General features: G+C 53.2%; 2 protein-coding genes across 2 annotated transcripts; one reads left to right on the forward strand and one right to left on the reverse strand.

Annotated features, from left to right (window-relative positions):
• Positions 1-5,615: 5,615 nt before the first annotated feature.
• Positions 5,616-6,134, forward strand: LOC113996387 (olfactory receptor 14J1-like; the record flags this gene model as incomplete). Its single annotated transcript, XM_027737399.2, has 1 exon — positions 5,616-6,134. A coding segment is annotated over exon 1 (519 nt), but the record flags the coding sequence as incomplete, so codon positions are not given.
• A 6,858-nt stretch (positions 6,135-12,992) lies between these two features.
• Positions 12,993-13,649, reverse strand: LOC113999054 (olfactory receptor 14J1-like; the record flags this gene model as incomplete). Its single annotated transcript, XM_027742237.2, has 1 exon — positions 12,993-13,649. A coding segment is annotated over one exon (657 nt), but the record flags the coding sequence as incomplete, so codon positions are not given.
• Between the last annotated feature and the right edge of the window lie 4,318 nt (positions 13,650-17,967).

Below are 17,967 nucleotides of genomic sequence, written 5' to 3' on the forward strand. Positions count from 1 at the left end.
TTCATGACTTCCACTTTAAAATCTTCCTCCTTAGCTAAACTATAAAACAACTCCAATTAGCTGTAGAAGTCTTGAAGACAATTAAAGAAAGAAAAATAATTTGTTTGTCAGTGTTTTGGAGTGAAATTCCTTTTTCCTCATGTCTAATCGGGACCTCTCCAGCTGCACTTGGCATTAATTCTTTCTTTCTCATGCTCTTTTCTGCTATATCAAAAGGATCCACCATCTCTGAATCCACCCTTCAAGCCCTCTCAGGGCTGTCCTGTACTGTCCTCAGTCTCCACAACACTGAGGCCACAGCTCCTTAGCCCCTGTTTAGTGCTCATGTGCTTGAGATGTTTAAACCCAATCTTGGGAGATTTCTGGACACTCACTAATGTTTTTGCAGATGAAAATATCATGCTCATAGTCTAAGGAAATCACAGTTGCCATGACAACCAGCATGCATTCTCATTGCTATGGTCAGTTACCATGGCAAATAGAATACATTCGCATTGCCACAGTCAGTTACCATGGCAACCATAATACATTCCCATTGCTACAGTCATTTACTGTGGCAAACAGCATACTTCCCACTGCTACAGTCAGTTACCATGACAACCAGCATACATTCCAATTGCTATGCTCAGTGACCATGGCAACCATCACACATTCCCATTGCTACAGTTGGTGACCATGGCAACCATCATACAGTCTTATTGCTATGGTCTGTTACCATGGCAAGCATCACACATTTCCCACTGCAAAGGTCAGTTACCATGGAAACCATCATACAGTCCCATTGCTATGGTCAGTTACTCTGGCAACCATCATAGATTCCTGTTGCTATGATTGGTTACCATGGAAACCATCATACACTCCCATTGCTATGATCAGTTACCATGGCAATGAGCATATATTTTTCGTTCTACAGTCAGTTACCATGGCAACCATCAGACATTTCAGTTGCTACAGTCAGTTACCATGGCAACCTTCATACATTCGTACTGCTATGGTTGGTTGCCATGGCAACCAGCATAAATTCCCATTGCTACAGTTGGTTACCCTGGCAACCAGCATGCATTCCTGTTTCACAGTCAGTTTCCATGGTAACCATCATACTTCCCACTGCTACGGTCGTTTGGCATTGTAACCAGCATACATTCCCGCTTTGATGTTTGGTTACTATGACAACCATCATACATTCAAATTGCTACGGTCAGTTACCATGGCAACCATAATACTTCCCTTTGGTACAGTCGGTTACCATGGCAACCAGCATACATTCCCATTGCTACATTCAGTTACCATGGAAACTAGCATACATTCCCGTTGCTATGGTCATTTACCACAGGAACCATCATACTTCCCACTGGTACAGTCGGTTACCATGGCAACCATCATACATTCTCATTGCTACTATCAGTTACCATGGGAACCATCATACCTCTCACTGGTACAGTCAAATACCATGGCAACCATCATACATTGCTGTTCCCATGGTCAGTTACCACGGCAACCATCACACATTCCCATTGCGATGGCCGGTTACCATGGCAACCAGCATACCTTTCAATTGTTACAGTCAGTTACCATGGCAACCATCAGACATTTCCATTGCTATGGGCAGTTACCATGGCAACGAGCATACATTCCTGTTGCTACGGTCGGTTACCATGGCAACCAGCATACATTCCCGTCTCTACAGTCAGTTACTATGGCAACCTCTTGGTTCCTCTTGGAGAGAAGCAGATGCAGATGAGCCTCCCTGTTGTCCACCAACCTGCCAGCTGTGCTCTAAAGGCCTGTGTGCCAAGGGGTGTCTTGACCAAGACTCTGCACCAACCTCTGGGACTCTTTGCATCCTGTTGTGGTGCCTTTCCAGTGAATTCCAGGGTTATCAAAGCAAACTTGAATTGGCTCTTTGTCTCACTCCACAAGGTCACCCAAACCACTCTCTCCTCTGACCCTCACCCACAAAACTTCACCCAAGTTGTTCATCCCCTAGAGCAGCTCCACAGGTCCAAGAAGCTCCTTCCCGCTGAGGACACCTCTCTCCTGCTCTTTCTCTCCTGTGTCTCCTTGGCCTTCTCTCCCAACCCATCACAGCCCTGCAACATGGGATCTGTCTCAGCAGGCCTGGGCTGTTATTGCCTGCAAGTGGAATGAAGAGAGACTTGGGGCTGCAGCTCCTCCTGCCTGTGCCCCACACGCAGGGCATTGGGGCCTGTCTGGCTGCAGCCCCTCAGTGGGGGCACCGGGGTAAGAACAGACTTGCAGTGGGGAAAGCTGCTCTGAAAGCCCCGAGAGCTGGGCTGTGCAGAGGCTTTGCTGACAATGGCCCTGGGGGTGGACGTGCTGGGACTCAGGCCCAGGGGGAAAATCCCAGGCCTGATCCCTGAGGAGATCAGCACATGCTGCTGAAATGCTGGGGGAGAGAAGAGCAGCAGAGGGAGGAAACAAGTGTGGACAGCCTGGGTTGATGGGATTTGGACTCGTGCCTGGCCCGGCCTTGGCTGGGCAGAGAAGGGACAGCCTTTGTGTCCCTGCAGGGCTGGGATTCACTCCCTGCCCCAAAGGCCCCCAATGTGTCTGAGAAGCCCTGGGTGGTGCCTGTCCCACAACTGCTGGGAATGGGGACGGGGTCCCCGCACAGGCCCTGTGCTGTCCATGGCAGCTGCTGCACTTGTGCTGCAGAGCCCTGGCACCTCCCCTGGCACTACAGGCCCCTCTTTGGCTGTTCAATCCAGGCTCTGCTGCCCTGAATTAGGTTCAGCAGTGAAGGGATTTCCAGGCACCTTCTGCCACTGAAGTTGGCCAAAGCAATGTCCCAGCAGCCTCCAAGAAGATCCCACAGCTGCTGCCCTGTCCCTAGGAACTGCTCCATTGGAGCCTGCAGTTCCCAGCAGGAATCTCGGTCACCTCTGGCCCCTCAGAAGGAACCAGGGCTTTGTGTCCCAGCAGGTCACTCCTGGCTTTGGTCTTCATTCATTGCCATGGGAGCTGGGACAAGGAGTCACCTGCAGGGGCCTGTTTTGGGCCCACTGAAGTGGGGCAGGAGGAATCCCAGCCCATGGGGGTTGTGGAGGGAGATGAGTGTCCTTCTGGCCCCAGGTCTGCAGAGCCACAAGGAGACACCTCTGTTGACTCAGCTGAGTCCCTTCCCTCAGGGCAGGTGAAGGAGATCCCTCCTGGGCACTGTCTGGGTTTCCTGTCTAATGATGGGACATGAAAAGGGGACTCTTGGACTTAACTCTGTGTCTGTTTGGTAAAATGACAGTGCTGAAAGAAGTGTCTGTGCCCAGCTGAGAGAAGGCACATCATTATTTCCTTCAGCTGTATGCCAGCAGGTTCCCCTGGAGCCCCAGGGACAGCTGGAGGGAGCCCAGAGGGGCAGAGCAAGGGCTGCCTGGGGCTGTTGCTGTGCTGCTGAGCTGGGCTGGGCTCCTGGCACACAGGGAGCTCCTGGCAAGCAAGAAGAGCTTCAAAGAGACAGCTCTGCTGGTGAGCAGCTTTTCTGCACAGCCCAGTAGGGCTGAGGGCACTGCCTGCAGCACCCAGGGCACAGGAGAGAAGGCAGAGAGATGAGAGGCAGCCTGGGCTGGGAGGTGACTGAGCTCTCACTTCACAAGAAACCTTCCCAGGATTTGAAGGAAGAATTCTCTGGCTGTAGGAAAGTTCAGCTTGCCTTCCTGGAGGCATCTCCTAAAGCTGGCACATCCCACAGCTTCTAGGATCTTTCAGCAGGACTCTCCCAGTTGCTGCAGTGCAGGGGAAGTGGCCATATGGCAGAGCAGGGCAGGAGCTGCAGGCAGCAAGGGCAGAGAGGAGAAGGGAGCAAGAGGTTCAAGGGATCCTGGGCTGGGAGGACAGGGCAGAGCTGCTCAGGGCAGGAACCTTGCCAGCCCTTTGCCACGGTCGGGCTCTGGCTGCAGAGCAGTGCAGGTGAGTTCCTGCAAGTGCCTCTCCCAGCTGCCAAATGGCAGCAGTGGCAGGAGCTGTCAGGATGGCTCTGCTGGATTTGCTGGGGTGCAGCAGGAGAAGCTGCTGCAGAGCAGGACTTGCTGCTGCCCCCTCAGAGGCCCAGGGCCAGAAGGTTCCCTGTGCCAGGGCTGGCTGTGGGGTGGGAAGGTGGGGGTGCAGCCAGGGGTGCCCAGGGCTGTGGGGCAGAGCAGGGTCCTGCCCCCCGGGCTCTGTGTGCTGGGGCAGGGACTCTGCTGCCTGCCAGGGTCAGCTCTCAGCCCGGCCAAGGAGCTGCCACGGGGATGGGGGAGAAGGGCTGTGGGGAAGGAACAACTCCTGGGAGGGCAGAGCAGGGCAGAGTCCTTCTGATCTCCAAAGTGGGCTGCAGGGATGAGGGCTGGTCACAGCTCCAGATCAAAGCAGGAAATTTCCCAGAAGGTATTTGCAAGAGGCACAGACAGACAGGGGGTACCTTCAAGAGAATGAACCAGTTCTTTCAGTGTTACACTCTGGGTTGTCTGGGTGCTCACTGTGACAGGGAAATGAATCTCTGAGCACAGGAGGAGACACTGAAACTTGAACTCTGTTAGATTAGAGGGGATTGAACCTGAGAGTATCAGACATCAAAACTGTCTTATAGACAGCATCAGTGTCACTTTTCCAGCCTTCCCAGGGTTGCTCTGACATTGCCAGCAGAGCCTGCCCAGCCAGAGATGCCCCTGGGCAGTGCCCTGTGCTTCTGAGAGGGCTCTGCAGGGCAGAGCTAAGGCCCCAGGGCTGGGCTGGGCTCTGGCAGCACTGGCAGAGTCCAGCCCTGGGCCCAGGGAAGCAGCTGCTGGCAGGGACAGCTCCAGGCAGCAGAGCCCTGGGCAGGGAGTGGGGGGTAAGTTTCCCCAGGGCCTGGGGGTGGGGGTGTTCAGGCAACTCTGCTGGGCACTGTGTGCTGGGCCATAGAAATGAGGATTCCTGCAGTGGAAAAGAACCTTCCCCAGATGTGATGGTAAAAATGGAAAACACAGGTACAATTATTCTAAGCTCTGACTAAGCTTCTGCTCTGCAGCCCCAGCTCTTCTGAGTCAATACTGTAGAGATGGAACTTTTGTATTCAAGGTCTCTTACATCTGACATTTCTTGTGTGTATGGAAGCTCTACCAAAAAAGTTTCATGTCCCACTGCAGCAGAGGAAAACTGATTCCCTGGCAGTGCATTTGGTGACATTTGACACATGGATTTCTTTTAAAACTGGAGGGGCTTTTTCACAGAGGTCTGTCTTAACTGTTCCCTGTCCTTTCCGTTTTTGAACAGACCCTGTGCTAAGAAGCAGCAAATGTCCAACAGCAGCTCCATGCCCCAGTTCCTCCTCCTGGCATTCGCAGACAGGCGGGAGCTGCAGCTCCTGCACTTCTGGCTCTTCCTGGCCATCTCCCTGGCTGCCCTCCTGGCCAACGGCCTCATCCTCAGCGCCGTAGCCTGCGACCACCACCTGCACACCCCCATGGGCTTCTTCCTGCTCAACCTCTCCCTCACAGACCTGGGCTGCATCTGCACCACTGTCCCCAAAGCCATGCACAATTCCCTCTGGGGCACCACAACCATCTCCTACACAGGATGTGCTGCACAGCTCTTTTTCTTTGCCTTTCTTCATTTCAGCAGAGTATTATCTCCTCACCACCATGTGCTACGACCGCTACGTTGCCATCTGCAAACCCCTGCACTACGGGACCCTCCTGGGCAGCAGAGCTTGTGCCCACATGGCAGCAGCTGCCTGGGCCACTGGCTTTCTCTATTCTCTGCTGCACACAGCCAATACATTTTCCCTGCCCCTGTGCCAGGGCAATGCCCTGGGCCAGTTCTTCTGTGAAATCCCACACATCCTCAAGCTCTCCTGCTCACACTCCTACATCAGGGAAATTGGGCTTCTTGGGGTTAGTGCTTGTTTTTGTTTTGGTTGTTTTGTTTTCATTGTTTTCTCCTATGTGCAGATCTTCAGGGCTGTGCTGAGGATCCCCTCTCAGCAGGGACGGCACAAAGCCTTTTCCACGTGCCTCCCTCACCTGGCTGTGCTCTCCCTGTTCCTCAGCGCTGCCATATTTGCCTACCTGAAGCCCCCCTCCATCTCCTCCCCATCCCTGGACCTGGTAGTGTCAGTTCTGTACTCGGTGGTGCCTCCAGCACTGAACCCCCTCATCTACAGCCTCAGGAACCAGGAGCTCAAGGATGCCTTGAGAAAAATGATGACTCGATGTTTTTCAGGAGCAATAAAGTGCCTGTTTTCTGGATCATAGAATATAGAATGGGACTCACTAATGGCCCAGCCTTCCTGCTCTGGTTTTTCTCAGAGGTCATTGGATTGTTCCTGCAATAATTTTCCGTGCAATTAAATGTTGTTATGCATCTACCTTCTAATTTAGTGTCTACCCACTGAATGTGACCCAAAGATGTAAAAATGATGAATTGTGCAATCTGTATATTTAAACAAAATAAAGGACCCTGCAGTGCCTTCTTTGTCCAAGGCCCTTCTTCTTAGATGTTCCTAAAGGACAACACACTGCAGGACAGGGTGTATTTGCAAAGAGGAAGGGGACAATAATCCCAGCCCAGCAGCACTGCCAGGGAGCAGCAGTGCTTGGTCTTTGCAGAGCTGCTCTCTTGCCACTTCCACACTGTCCTCCTGAGCCCCTTTCTCGCTGTAAGGCCTGAGTGCTCTCTGAGCACAGTCCTGGGGGCTGGAAGCCCTTGGAGCACAGGCAGGGACAGGCCCTGGGAACTTGTGAAGCAGAGCTGGGCTCCCTTCCTGCATCTCCAGGATGCTGTGGGATCTTCTGAGGCCACTGCATGGACTGGGTCACTTCTTCTGTCACCTTGCTCCAGGGCTGCAACTCTCCTGCAGTGTCCCCATGACACTCCTGCTCTCTGCTTTCCAGGTTCCATTTTCAGATCCAGTCTTCCCCTCCTGTTCACAGGGACATCCTGGGAGTGCTTCAGAGCTGCCATCCTGGGGCAGCTCCTGCCCAGCGTGGGCAGGCACAAGGTCTCTCCAGCTGCTCCTCTCCCCTCCCCAGTGCCACTGTTTTCTGCAGCCTCCTCATCCTTGCCCAGCACAGCCCTCCTGGCACAGTTGGACACAGCCCTTGTTCTACCCCCTCCTCAGGCACCTGCCCAACCCCCTCAGCTCCAGCCTGATGGCCACAAACCTTCAGGGCAGGGAGGCACTGGGGAAAATGCTGAGGAAACCTTTCAGCTGCACTCAAATCCAATTGGAGGGGTTGGCCTCGAGGAAGAAATCCCTTCTCATTCTCCAGAACCACCAGGACAACCTGTGTTGTGTCCTGGGCACTCCTCAGGCAGTGTGGGCTATGGAAAAGGTTTTGGTGTCAGGGATATTGAGAAGGCTGGGCAGTGTCACTGGGAGAACTCTTCCAAAGACTTGGAAAGGTCAGAGCCATCCCAGGGCTTCCTGGGGCCTTGGCAAAGGCAGACATGGAACCAGTCTGCAAACAGGGCAGCAAGGAGGGTTGGGAGAGTTCCAGACTGCTCAGGCTCAGCAGGGAAGGGGATGTGGTAAGTCCTCCTGCAGCCATTGCCAGGCATGGGAAGGACAAGGAAGGGATTGCAGAAACCCTGTGGGAGGGAATAGAGGATGTTGTGTGCCCAGACTTCATCAAGGCCCTTGACATGGTCTCCTGTGGTCTCCTTATGGTCGGATTGGTAAGAGCTGGACTGAAGATATGGAAGATGGTGGGAAGTTGGCTGAATGAAGAGTGTCAAATAAAATCCATGGTACAAATTCCTCTTGGCTGCAACTTCCTGGTGAAATCCCTCAGTGAGCAGCCCTTGAACACCACTAGAGAACATCTTTCTTATCTCTCTGTACAATGGGACAAAATGTATTTTCAAGTCCTTTGTGGATGATGCCAAATTTCAGGGAGCCCTTGAGCAACCTGTCCTGGTTTAAAGACACATATTGGGGTGGGAACTCCAATAAAATGAATTCACTCCTCTTTTATTCCCCACAAGTACAAGGACACAAAATATAAGGAGGTAGAGGCGAAAACAAGTTTACTGACAAGAAATATAGCAGCAAAACCAGCAATACCAACAGAACTATTCAAAGCAACAACAGAGAGAGAAATTGCCTCCTCTCTACCCGTCTGCCCCAACTCCCTTTTGTAAAGAGATACAAACAGGGATCAACACGTGCCTCCCTTCCCCCTTTTCCTCCTGAATGAACAAAGAACAAAAAACAAAACCAGTGGAAAGAGGGGGCAAAGCAAATGTGGGAAACTCTCTGGTCTGAGATCAGTGGTGCTGCCCAAGAACACGCTGACTGCAGAGGTGTCCAAGCGGGGCAGAGCCGGCGACTCCGGTCCGTGCGGCGGCGGGGGGGAGGCAGCGGCTCTGCTTGATTCCATGGAGTTCTGGGGAGGCACAGTGGGTGCCATGAGACTCTTCAGTGTCACTTTGGCCACTTGGTTCCATGAGATTCCACAGTGTCCCTGCATTCCTTTGGTTCCATGAGGCCCTGCAGTGTCACGGTGCCACTTGATTCCGTGACGTTACAAAGAATCAGAATGGTCCCTTGATTTAAGGCCAACTGCACAAGGGGCTGCCTTAGGGGGAGTGTGGGCACCCAGACAAGGGAGTTGTCACCCCCCTGGACTCAGCCCTGGGGTCACCACATCTGGACTGGTCTGTCTGTCTGTGAGGTTCCCCATTCTGGAGGAATGAGGAAGAACTGGAGAGGGTCTAGAGGAGATCTGACAGGATGGAGCTTTTCTCTGTATTGGAAATAGAATGAAATATCCACAAAAAGTAGCACTGAAAGTTCAGCCTGAAGGTGAGGAAAAAGAACTGTCACTCAACAGGGACCCTTGTGCTGCAAGAGCTCACCCAGAGGGAGTCAGGATCAGCCCATGGCTTTGTGTTCCAGGGAACAGCCAGAGCTGGTGCAGAGCCATCAGGGAGGGTCTAGAAATGCTGCTGGGAGGGGGTGGGAAAGCAGGAGGGGTGTGTGCAGCCTGCAAGGCCAGAGCAGCAGCAGGGCCAGGGCAGGACAGCCTGCAGGAGAGATGGCCAAGGGCTCTGGCAGGGCTGCAAGGCCCAAAGGCACCCAGGCCTTTGTCCCCTTGCCTCTGGCAGCTGCCTCTGCCACTCAGGCCACCACAAGCAACTTTCCTGGCAGGTTCTGCCCTTGGGTTCTGCCTCGCCCCTCCCTCAGGAGCCTGGCAGGGGTTGCCCAGTTTTGGGCCTTTGTTGTTCCTCCCCCTCCCATCCCAGTGCCCCCAAACAGCCCTGAGCCAGCCGGGAGGGACAGGATCTGCTGGGCCAGGGCCTGGGGCTCAGCCCTTGGCCTTTGTGCTCCACAAAACCAAGGCAGGCTTTGCTCAGCATTGCAGGGGCCTGCCCAGAGCCTTTGTCTGCCTGCACTCCTGGCCTCCAAGGAGCTGCTCCAAGGAGTCCCTGGGGAGGCTTTGGCAGTGCCTGCCCTCAGTGGGGCCCAGCAATGCTTCAAGGCACTTGGACTTTGGCTTCTGACTTCTTCAGCAGCTGCTTCAATCTTCTCTCAGTACCTCAGGATCATGGGCTGGGCTGCAAACACACCGTGGGGCTCATTAAAATGCAGAAATCCCTCAGGATCTCTTTGTCTTCCTTTAATTGTCTTCAAGGCAATTTCAAAACAAGTCTTCCAAGTTTGTACTTTTTTTGTTTTAATTCAATGTGGATATTTTTTAGTTCAGAGAAGAGGTGATAGAGGTGTTTTCCAAGTGATCTTGATGCTGAGTGTCTCCTCAGGAGATCCAGACTGACCCTGGATGATCAACCTTGCTCCTCACCCCCAACCTCACCAGTTCTGACATGACCCATCTTGGACTGACAGCTGATGCAACTCCAAACACACTGTGGGACCCATTAAAACACTGAAAAACAAATTATTTTTCTTTCTTTAATTGTCTTCAAGATGTCAACAACAAATCGGAGTTGTTTTGTAGTTTAGCTAAGGAGGAAGATTTTAAAGTGGAAGTCATGAAAAATATATATATTTTTATGAAAGGGAATGATTTACACAAAGCCTTGGGATGCAAGAGGATCAGAATGCAAAGGATTTGGACACAAATATAAGGGGGCAAAAGAGATTAGTAGCATTTTATTATTGACCAGTTTAACAGTTATCAAGTGAATCAATAGCATTTGTTAGAATTTTAACAGTGACTGATTGGTATATTCACAACAGCATTCACAACAGCAACATTCCCACCACAGTCAATTCACACCCACACCCAGGCAGAGATGTGTGGACACATCAAGAGCTGGGGGTGGAAAGGTCCCTCTCCCAAATTCTCCTTGTTGTCAGGGAAACACTCCCCCAAATCCCTTTGTGTTTGCCAACAGACAAGGGTCACAGCTGGAGGAGTGTTTGTTGAGGGGGATCAGAATTGTCCTGGGCATCAGCGAGGGTCTTTGGAGTGTTGGAAACTGGAGGGTTCCCGAGCTGGGAGAGGCTGCCAGAGGTGTCCCACTGAGAGGGAGGTGCTGGGGAGCTGCCAGGGCCTCCCTCAGCCCCGCTGGTTGTGGGCTCCCAAGGGGACTGGCTTTAGTGATCTGCTGAATTTCCATCCTGGTGTCACTAATGACTGGAGTTTCCACAGTATTTGGAAATTCCATCCGAACAGTTCCATTTTGGTTATGATTCAGGCAGGGAATATTCCAGGGTTTTCATGGGATGACTGATTATCCTGTGTTCCCCAGCTCTTACACCCATCCCAGTCAGCTGGATGGTTTATTGACAATGTGTCCTGAGGGGCAGCACCTCCGATGCCATAGAAACCTCTCCCCTGGATTAGGAAACCTTTGGAATTCAGGAGGTGTTCCAGTGGAGCATGACAATGAACAGCAATTTCCCTAAAGCCCAGAGCCCAGCAGAACAAAGGCAGGCCCCATCAGTGTCAGAGCAAAGGTCCCCCATCCCTGTGTCCCTGTGGCCGCTGAGGCGGCAGCGCAGGCCCGAGGCGGTGCCGGGTCCCGGTGCAGCCGGGGCAGAGCGGCGGCTGCGCGAGCGGCAACCCCGGCGGTGAGTGCGGCAGCCCCGTGGGAGCGGCGGCTCCGGGCACAGACGCCGGCGGCAGCCGCTGTGGCTCGTGGAACCGAGTGGCCATTGGGACACTGCAGGGCCTGCTGGAATCCAGGGGCCGGTGGGACACTGGGGAGCCTCTTGGAGCCAAGGGAACCCTGGGATATATTGGAACATCCTGGAAGCAAGGAGCCATTGTGACAGTGAGGGGCCTCATGGAGCCAAAGGAATCCTGGAGAGATAGTGGAAACTCATGGAATCAAGGGGTTGTTTCTGGCAGGATGCTCTGCTCTGACAGTACCTAAACAATGGTTAGAGAATGCAAACCATGCAAGCTCTCTGTAGTGAGTTACTGCTGGTGTCAAGATGCTGTTTTTAATGATGAATTATGCTAAACCCAAAATGCTTCATGAAACTTCAGACACACATCCTGCTTTCTGAAGCAGGATTTGACAGATAAGCTGCTCCCTGGCCTGCAAATATGTCTGACAGTCAAACCCTTGATAACTATAAAAGCCTTGTCCAACTGTCATGGGGCAGATTCTTCCACAGACTTCCTTGAAGTGTGTGGAGCTTCTGCCATGAAGCAGGGACAGCTCTTCATGGTCACTGCCCAGGGGTTATGTGAAAGAGAGAGAACTACCCCCTGTCATTGTGGGGTGAGTTACCTCAATGTCTGCTTCAGGATTGTTTGTTTTTGCTGACTTTGATCAAATTTGCTTTAATAGAATGACTTTGATAGACTGAACTGTCCTATCTTACACTATACTGCTAGGAGTTTTTTGGCTTTTATACTATGCAGTCAATAATTCTGTTTAAGGCCTTTCATCTGGTCACTGTCTGATCAATTTTCTGTTCATTTGTCATAATAAATCATTCATTTTATAGAAATATTTCTGATTTGCCATCCCTAAAACCTGCAGGACAAAGTGATTGAATCACACCTCTATAATTCCTTCAATCTAAACCAAAATCTGAGCCTGAGATTGGATCCAGCCACCCCCAGGCTCCTCTCTGAGAAGGACTTTAGAAAGCAAGGGAGTCCTTTGTGCACCTCGTAGCTCAAGGAGACGGCTTCTGCCATCAACTTTGTCTAAACCTTCCACCCCCCAGCCCCAAGCCGTGACACATGGGCATGTCTTGTCCATGCAGTGCAAACATGGGCTCCTGAGCTGGTCATTTGCTGTCCCTCCTTGGAGGGAAGAACAAGCCCAATGGCCTGGGGTGAGAGGCCAGTGCTGGGAGCGGCGCTGGCTGTGCCAGGGCACTGCTGGGTGCCCCCACCCTGAGCACTCCCCCCCTTGTGCTGGTCACTGCTGTTTTCCTCTGCAGGGCGTTGTGTTGGGCACATCCTGGAGAGCAAAGTGGAAAGCAGATGGAAGCTTTGAGGCCCTGGCCTGAGGAGATGCCCCTGCAGGATGGCAGTGCTGCTGCAGAGGTCAGCTCTGTGCCAGCAGTGCCCGTGGCTGTCCCTGCCTGCAGTCCCTGGACAGTCCTGCAGCAGGACTGGGACCGACTGCCAGAGCACTGAGGCCTCCAACAACACAGGGCTCTGCAGGACAGTGTGGAAGGGAAGGGAGAGGAGGCCAGGCAGGAGAAGGGCTGCTGCTCCCTGGCAGTGCTGCTCTGCTGGGACTCTTTTCTGGCCCAGCTCTGCACAGAGGCACCGACCCTGCAGCTGCAGAGAAGTCAGAGAGGAAAGATCAGGCAAACAAGCCAATGCAGAGTTCTTTATTTGGTATTTAAGCAGACAGTGAGTACAAGTCCCAATTTGTACAGCTTCTAGGCCAGGCTAGAAAGGTTTACACTGAATTGAAAATGGTGTTTTTATAAATATAAATATATATATATATATCTTTATATATACATTTATAAGGATTTTTTGGTGTGAACAAATTATCACAAAAGTAACACCCCTACCAGGAGCAAAAAATAGAGAAGATATGGTGGGTGTTAATGAAGCACAGAACACAACTGGCCTTTAATGAGGTCCATAACATGCAGAAGAAGGAGAGTTTATTGCTTCTGAAAAACACCCAGTTATGAGTTTCTTCAGGGCATCCTTGAGCTCCTGGTTCCTCAGGCTGTAGATGAGAGGGTTCAGTGCTGGAGGCACCACCGAGTACAGAACTGACACAATCAGATCTAGAGATGGGGAGGAAATAGAAAGGGGCTTCAGGTGTTCAACTATGCCAGTGCTGAGGGACAGGGAGACCACGGCCAGGTGAGGGAGGCACGTGGAAAAGGCTTTGTGCCGTCCCTGCTGAGAGGGGATCCTCAGCACAGCCCTGAAGATCTGCACATAGGAGAAAACAATGAAAATGAAACAACCAAATGCTAAACATGCACTAAACACAAGAAAACAAATTTCCCTGAGGTAGCCTGAGTGTGAGCAGGAGAGCTTGAGGATGTGTGGGATTTCACAGAAGAACTGGCCCAGGGCATTGCCCTGGCACAGGGGCAGGGAAAATGTATTGGCTGTGTGCAGCAGAGCAGTGAGAAAGCCAGTGGCCCAGGCAGCTGCTGCCATGTGGGCACAAGCTCTGCTGCCCAGGAGGGTCCCGTAGTGCAGGGGTTTGCAGATGGCAACGTAGCGGTCGTAGCACATGATGGTGAGGAGGAAATACTCTGCTGAGATGAAGAAACAAAGAAAAAGAGCTGTGCAGCACATCCATGTAGGAGATGGTTGTGGTGTTATGGAGGGAATTGTGCATGGCTTTGGGGACAGTGGTGCAGATGCAGCCCAGGTCTGTGAGGGAGAGGTTGAGCAGGAAGAAGCCCATGGGGGTGTGCAGGTGGTGGTCACAGGCTACGGCGCTGAGGATGAGGCCGTTGGCCAGGAGGGCAGCCAGGGAGATGGCCAGGAAGAGCCAGAAGTGCAGGAGCTGCAGCTCCCGCCTGTCTGCGAATGCCAGGAGGAGGAACTGGGTGAGGGAGCTGCTGTTGGGCATTTGTTGCCTCCAGATGTGGGGCACTGTTCAAGGAGGAAATAACAGTGATAAGTTAGGGCAGAACATTCTGAGAAAATTCAAAGCCACTTTCCAACACCCCTCTCGCTGCTCCATTGGTTTTCCTTTTCTAGGAGTCTCTCCTTCAGCTCCAGGGCTGGAGCCCTGCTCAGGGCTCACTACGTCTTCCATGAGGAGCAGACCCTCTGCCCACTGGCTGTGAGGGGTCAGCCCCGCTCTGCACCTGTGGGGTCATGGGCATGGTGGGTACAAGGGGTCCGTCCTGGTGTTCAGCTGTGTCAGGTGAAACTGCTCCCAGTGCAAAAAGGCTTGCCAGCATCTGCACACCCAGTTTGTGAGAAAAACCAGGACAGCAGAAGGCAGTGTCACAGGTTTGTTTTGTTTGGGTTTGTTTGTTTCATTTTTGTTTTGTTTTGTTTTTTTTTTTCCTAATTCCCTCATCTCTCCTGAGGAGTGTTCCTGGATGTCAGAACCCCGTAGCACTTCTGATGCACTCGGGGAGAACAGAGAGGGTCCTCCCAGCCAGGAGGATTGTCTGAGGCTTAGTGCAGCTGGTCTGTCCCTCTCTCTTTTTCCAGCTGCCCTGGCTTTGCTTCTTCCTGAGATGGACATTGATCACACTCCCATTTGGGTCTGAAAAGCCACCAGACACTGTTGAGAGCAGAGGAATCCATCCCAGACCCCTCAATGTCTCAGCCTGTCTCAAGGGCTCAGCACCCCCCTTGGAGCCAAGGACACCCGTGGCTCATCTCCCCAACCCAACAACATCTCCTGGCATGGGCACAGCATCTCTGCCCCTCTCCACTGGGGCTTTCAGAGAACACAGCTGTGCTGGGAGGATGATTTGTATTCTCAAGGGCAGCTCCCAGCTTGGAAGGACACCTCAGAAAAGAGCCAAGTGTCCTAATGACGGGGTCTGACTGAGGGGAAAAGAGCTCCTTAATCAGGCCCACAGACTTCACTGCCACATCCCCACAGGGCAGAGGACAATGGGAATGTCTCATTCCCAGGGACACACCTGCCATAGGGAATGCCAGGATCAGTGTTGGACTGTGTAGCTTGAACTCCCCTCCCAGTGAGCCTGACTGAGAGAAGGAGGGAACAACCTCAGGACCAGGGGCAAGCTGAGAACCAAGGAAATGCACAGGGAGGGTCCAGCTGGGAGAGGCCAGGGCAGAGCCCACTGGGCACTCAGGGCAGCATCACCCTGAACCAGCTGTGCCACCTCCCAGACACCAACAGTGCCAGCAAGTTGTTCTCAGTCCTGGACAGCTCCTCAGAGTTCCCTCTGCAACTCAAACCAGCAGGCATGTGGCTTGAGAGCTTGAGAGAAATCCCTCCTTGGACCTTCCCCTTGAAATATCCCCTGGAAAATATCCTGAGGTGCTCTGGTTCTGTGAGCAGCCCTGCCCTATGAAACTCTCACTTGATAGCAGAAGAAACCTGCCCTGCCCTGCCAGGCTTTGCTCTTTCCACCCCCAGCCTCTGCCCAGCCCTGAGGGAGCTCCCCAGCCCGGCTGAGAGCTGCCCCTGGCAGTGACAGAGCTCCTGCCCTGGCACAGCCCTGGGCTGCAGGACCCTGCTCTGCAGGACAGCTTGGGGCAGCCTGGGTGGCACAGCCCGGCTTCACAACCCTGCAGCCATCCCTGGGAGAAGGGAACCCTGCTGGGATGTGCCTGGGATGGTGCAGCAGGGAGTGGGATGTGCCAGCGTTAGGAGATCTTTGCACCAACTGCAGACACATTGCCCGTCGTGCTGACTCACCGTGAGGGAGCCTGGAAAGATTCCTCCTCCAGTGGATCTTCCTCTCGACTTCCCTCCCAGCCCAGGCTGTGTGTAACCTCTCTCTGCCTTGCTTTTCTTCCCGTGGTGCTGCAGGCAGTGCCCTCAGCCCTGCTGGGCTGTGCAGAGGAGCTGCTCACCAGCAGAGCTGTCTCTTTGAAGCTCCTCTTGCTTGCCAGGAGCTCCCTGTGTGCCAGGAGCCCGGCCCAGCTCAGCAGCACAGCAACAGCCCCAGGAATTTCATGACCCTCAGGGGACATTGAGGTTGTTTACATGAGACTCAGTCCCTGAGAGGAAGTTCAAACAACTTTTCAAGAATTCAAAATGAGATTGAAATGCTAAAGTTTCTTGTAGTGCTAATGAGTCTCACTGAGGGACACAACTGAGAACGTGTCCCCAGGTTCCAGTTAGAGCAGAAAACTGCAGACAGTGATGACAAGGATGGACAAGCAAGGCAAAGGTGGCTCTAATGATGAATAAACCTTGACTTGTTTCCTTAATCCAAAAGGCCAAGCCCTGACCTTCAGCCCCTGGGAAGGCAGATCCTGTCCCTGCCTCATTCCTCAGGGCTCTTCCTGGGGCACTGGGATGTGGGATGTGCAATGCCAAGGGCAGGACCATGGGGTGGCACCTGCCAGGCTGCTGAGCAGGGACAAGGAGGCCATGAGGCCCCAGGGCTGCAAGGGCCACTCCCCTCCTCCTGGCATCAGGGGCACAGACAGCAGCCCTGGCCAAAGGCCTGCAGAAGGTGGCTGTGTCAGGGCCTTTCAGCTTCTCCCCCTCCCTGTCTCCTCTCCAGCCCAGGCTGTCCTACGGTGTCCATGCCCTGCCCCTTTCCCTGCAGGCTGTCGTCATCCCCCCGGCTGCCCCACCTGGCTGGCACCTTCCTGCACTGACATCTCTGCGTCCTCCCTGGCTCTTCCTGCACACACAAAGCCTGGGGCTCATCCAGACTCCTCCTGGGTGATGTGTTGCAGCACACCATTGCCTTCAGGGTGAAACTCCTTTCTCTTTGTTTCCAGTCTGGATCTCTCCAGTTGAACTTGGCATTGTTTCTTTATTTCTCATGCTGTTTCCTGCTATGACAAAAGGATCCTTCATTCCTGAAACCACCCTTCAAGCCTTCTCTGGCTACTCCTGCACTGTCCTCAGTCTCCACACCATGGAGCCCACAGCTCCTTAGTCCCTACAGAGTGGTCATGGGCTTGAGGCCTCCAAATCTTTTCTTGGGAGATCCCTGGGTACTCTCCATGGTGTTTGCAGATGAACACATGGTGCTCACAGTCTAAGGAAATCACAGGGATACGTTTTACAAAGGCCTGTATTGGTAGAACATGGGGCAATGGCCTTAAACTGAAAGATTGGAGTCTTATGTTGATAATAGGGGTCACAAGTCCTGCCAGCAAATCTGCTCCAGCGTGGGCTCCTCCCTGGGTTGCAGGGGGGGGTCTCTGCTCCACCCTGGACTCCCCCACAGGTCACAGGCCCTTCAGCTCAAGTTCACACAGAGTTCCAGCCACCAAGGAGCCCCAGACTCTGACACACAGCCAGCAGTCCCAGACAGCACCAGCAGCTGCAAATTTCAGCAGCCCATCCCAGACACATCTGTGGGTATCTCCAACACTCCCAGCCCCACCCTGGACACCAACAAAGGCTGTTGTGGTTTCACCCCATGCAGCCCCCAAGCCCCTCCCAGCCACTCCTCACTCCCCCACCAGCAGGACAGTGGAGAGAACTGGGAGGGGAAAAGCTGGAAAACTCGTGGGTTGAGATAAAGACACTTTAATAAGGACAAGCAAAAGCTGCACACAGGAGCAAAACAAAACAGGGGATTCATTCCCTGCTTCCCATGGTTGGGCAGGTGTTCAGCACCTCCAGGAGAGCAGGGCCCTATCCCATGGAATGGTGACTTGGGAAAACAATCTCCATCACTCCAAACCTGTCCTGGCTGTGTCCCCTCCCAACCTCCCACACACCCCCAGCCCCTCCCCAGTGTGTCTGTGTGAGGGGCAGGAAAGGCCTTGGCTCTGGGTAAGCTCAGCACTAACAAAACCACCTCTGTGTTCTCAAGCCTGTGCTCAGCACAAGCCCAAACACAGCCCCACACCAGCCCCTGCAAAGAAAATTAACTCCACCCCGGCCCAAACCAGCACATTCCAGCCCTTATTCCACACCAGTCCCATCGTGCCCAGGCCCCACACGACT

Source organism: Pipra filicauda, unplaced genomic scaffold (genome assembly GCF_003945595.2).
Source record: "Pipra filicauda isolate LSUMZ 115617 unplaced genomic scaffold, ASM394559v2 scaffold929_size49800_pilon, whole genome shotgun sequence".
NCBI lineage: Eukaryota > Metazoa > Chordata > Aves > Passeriformes > Pipridae > Pipra > Pipra filicauda.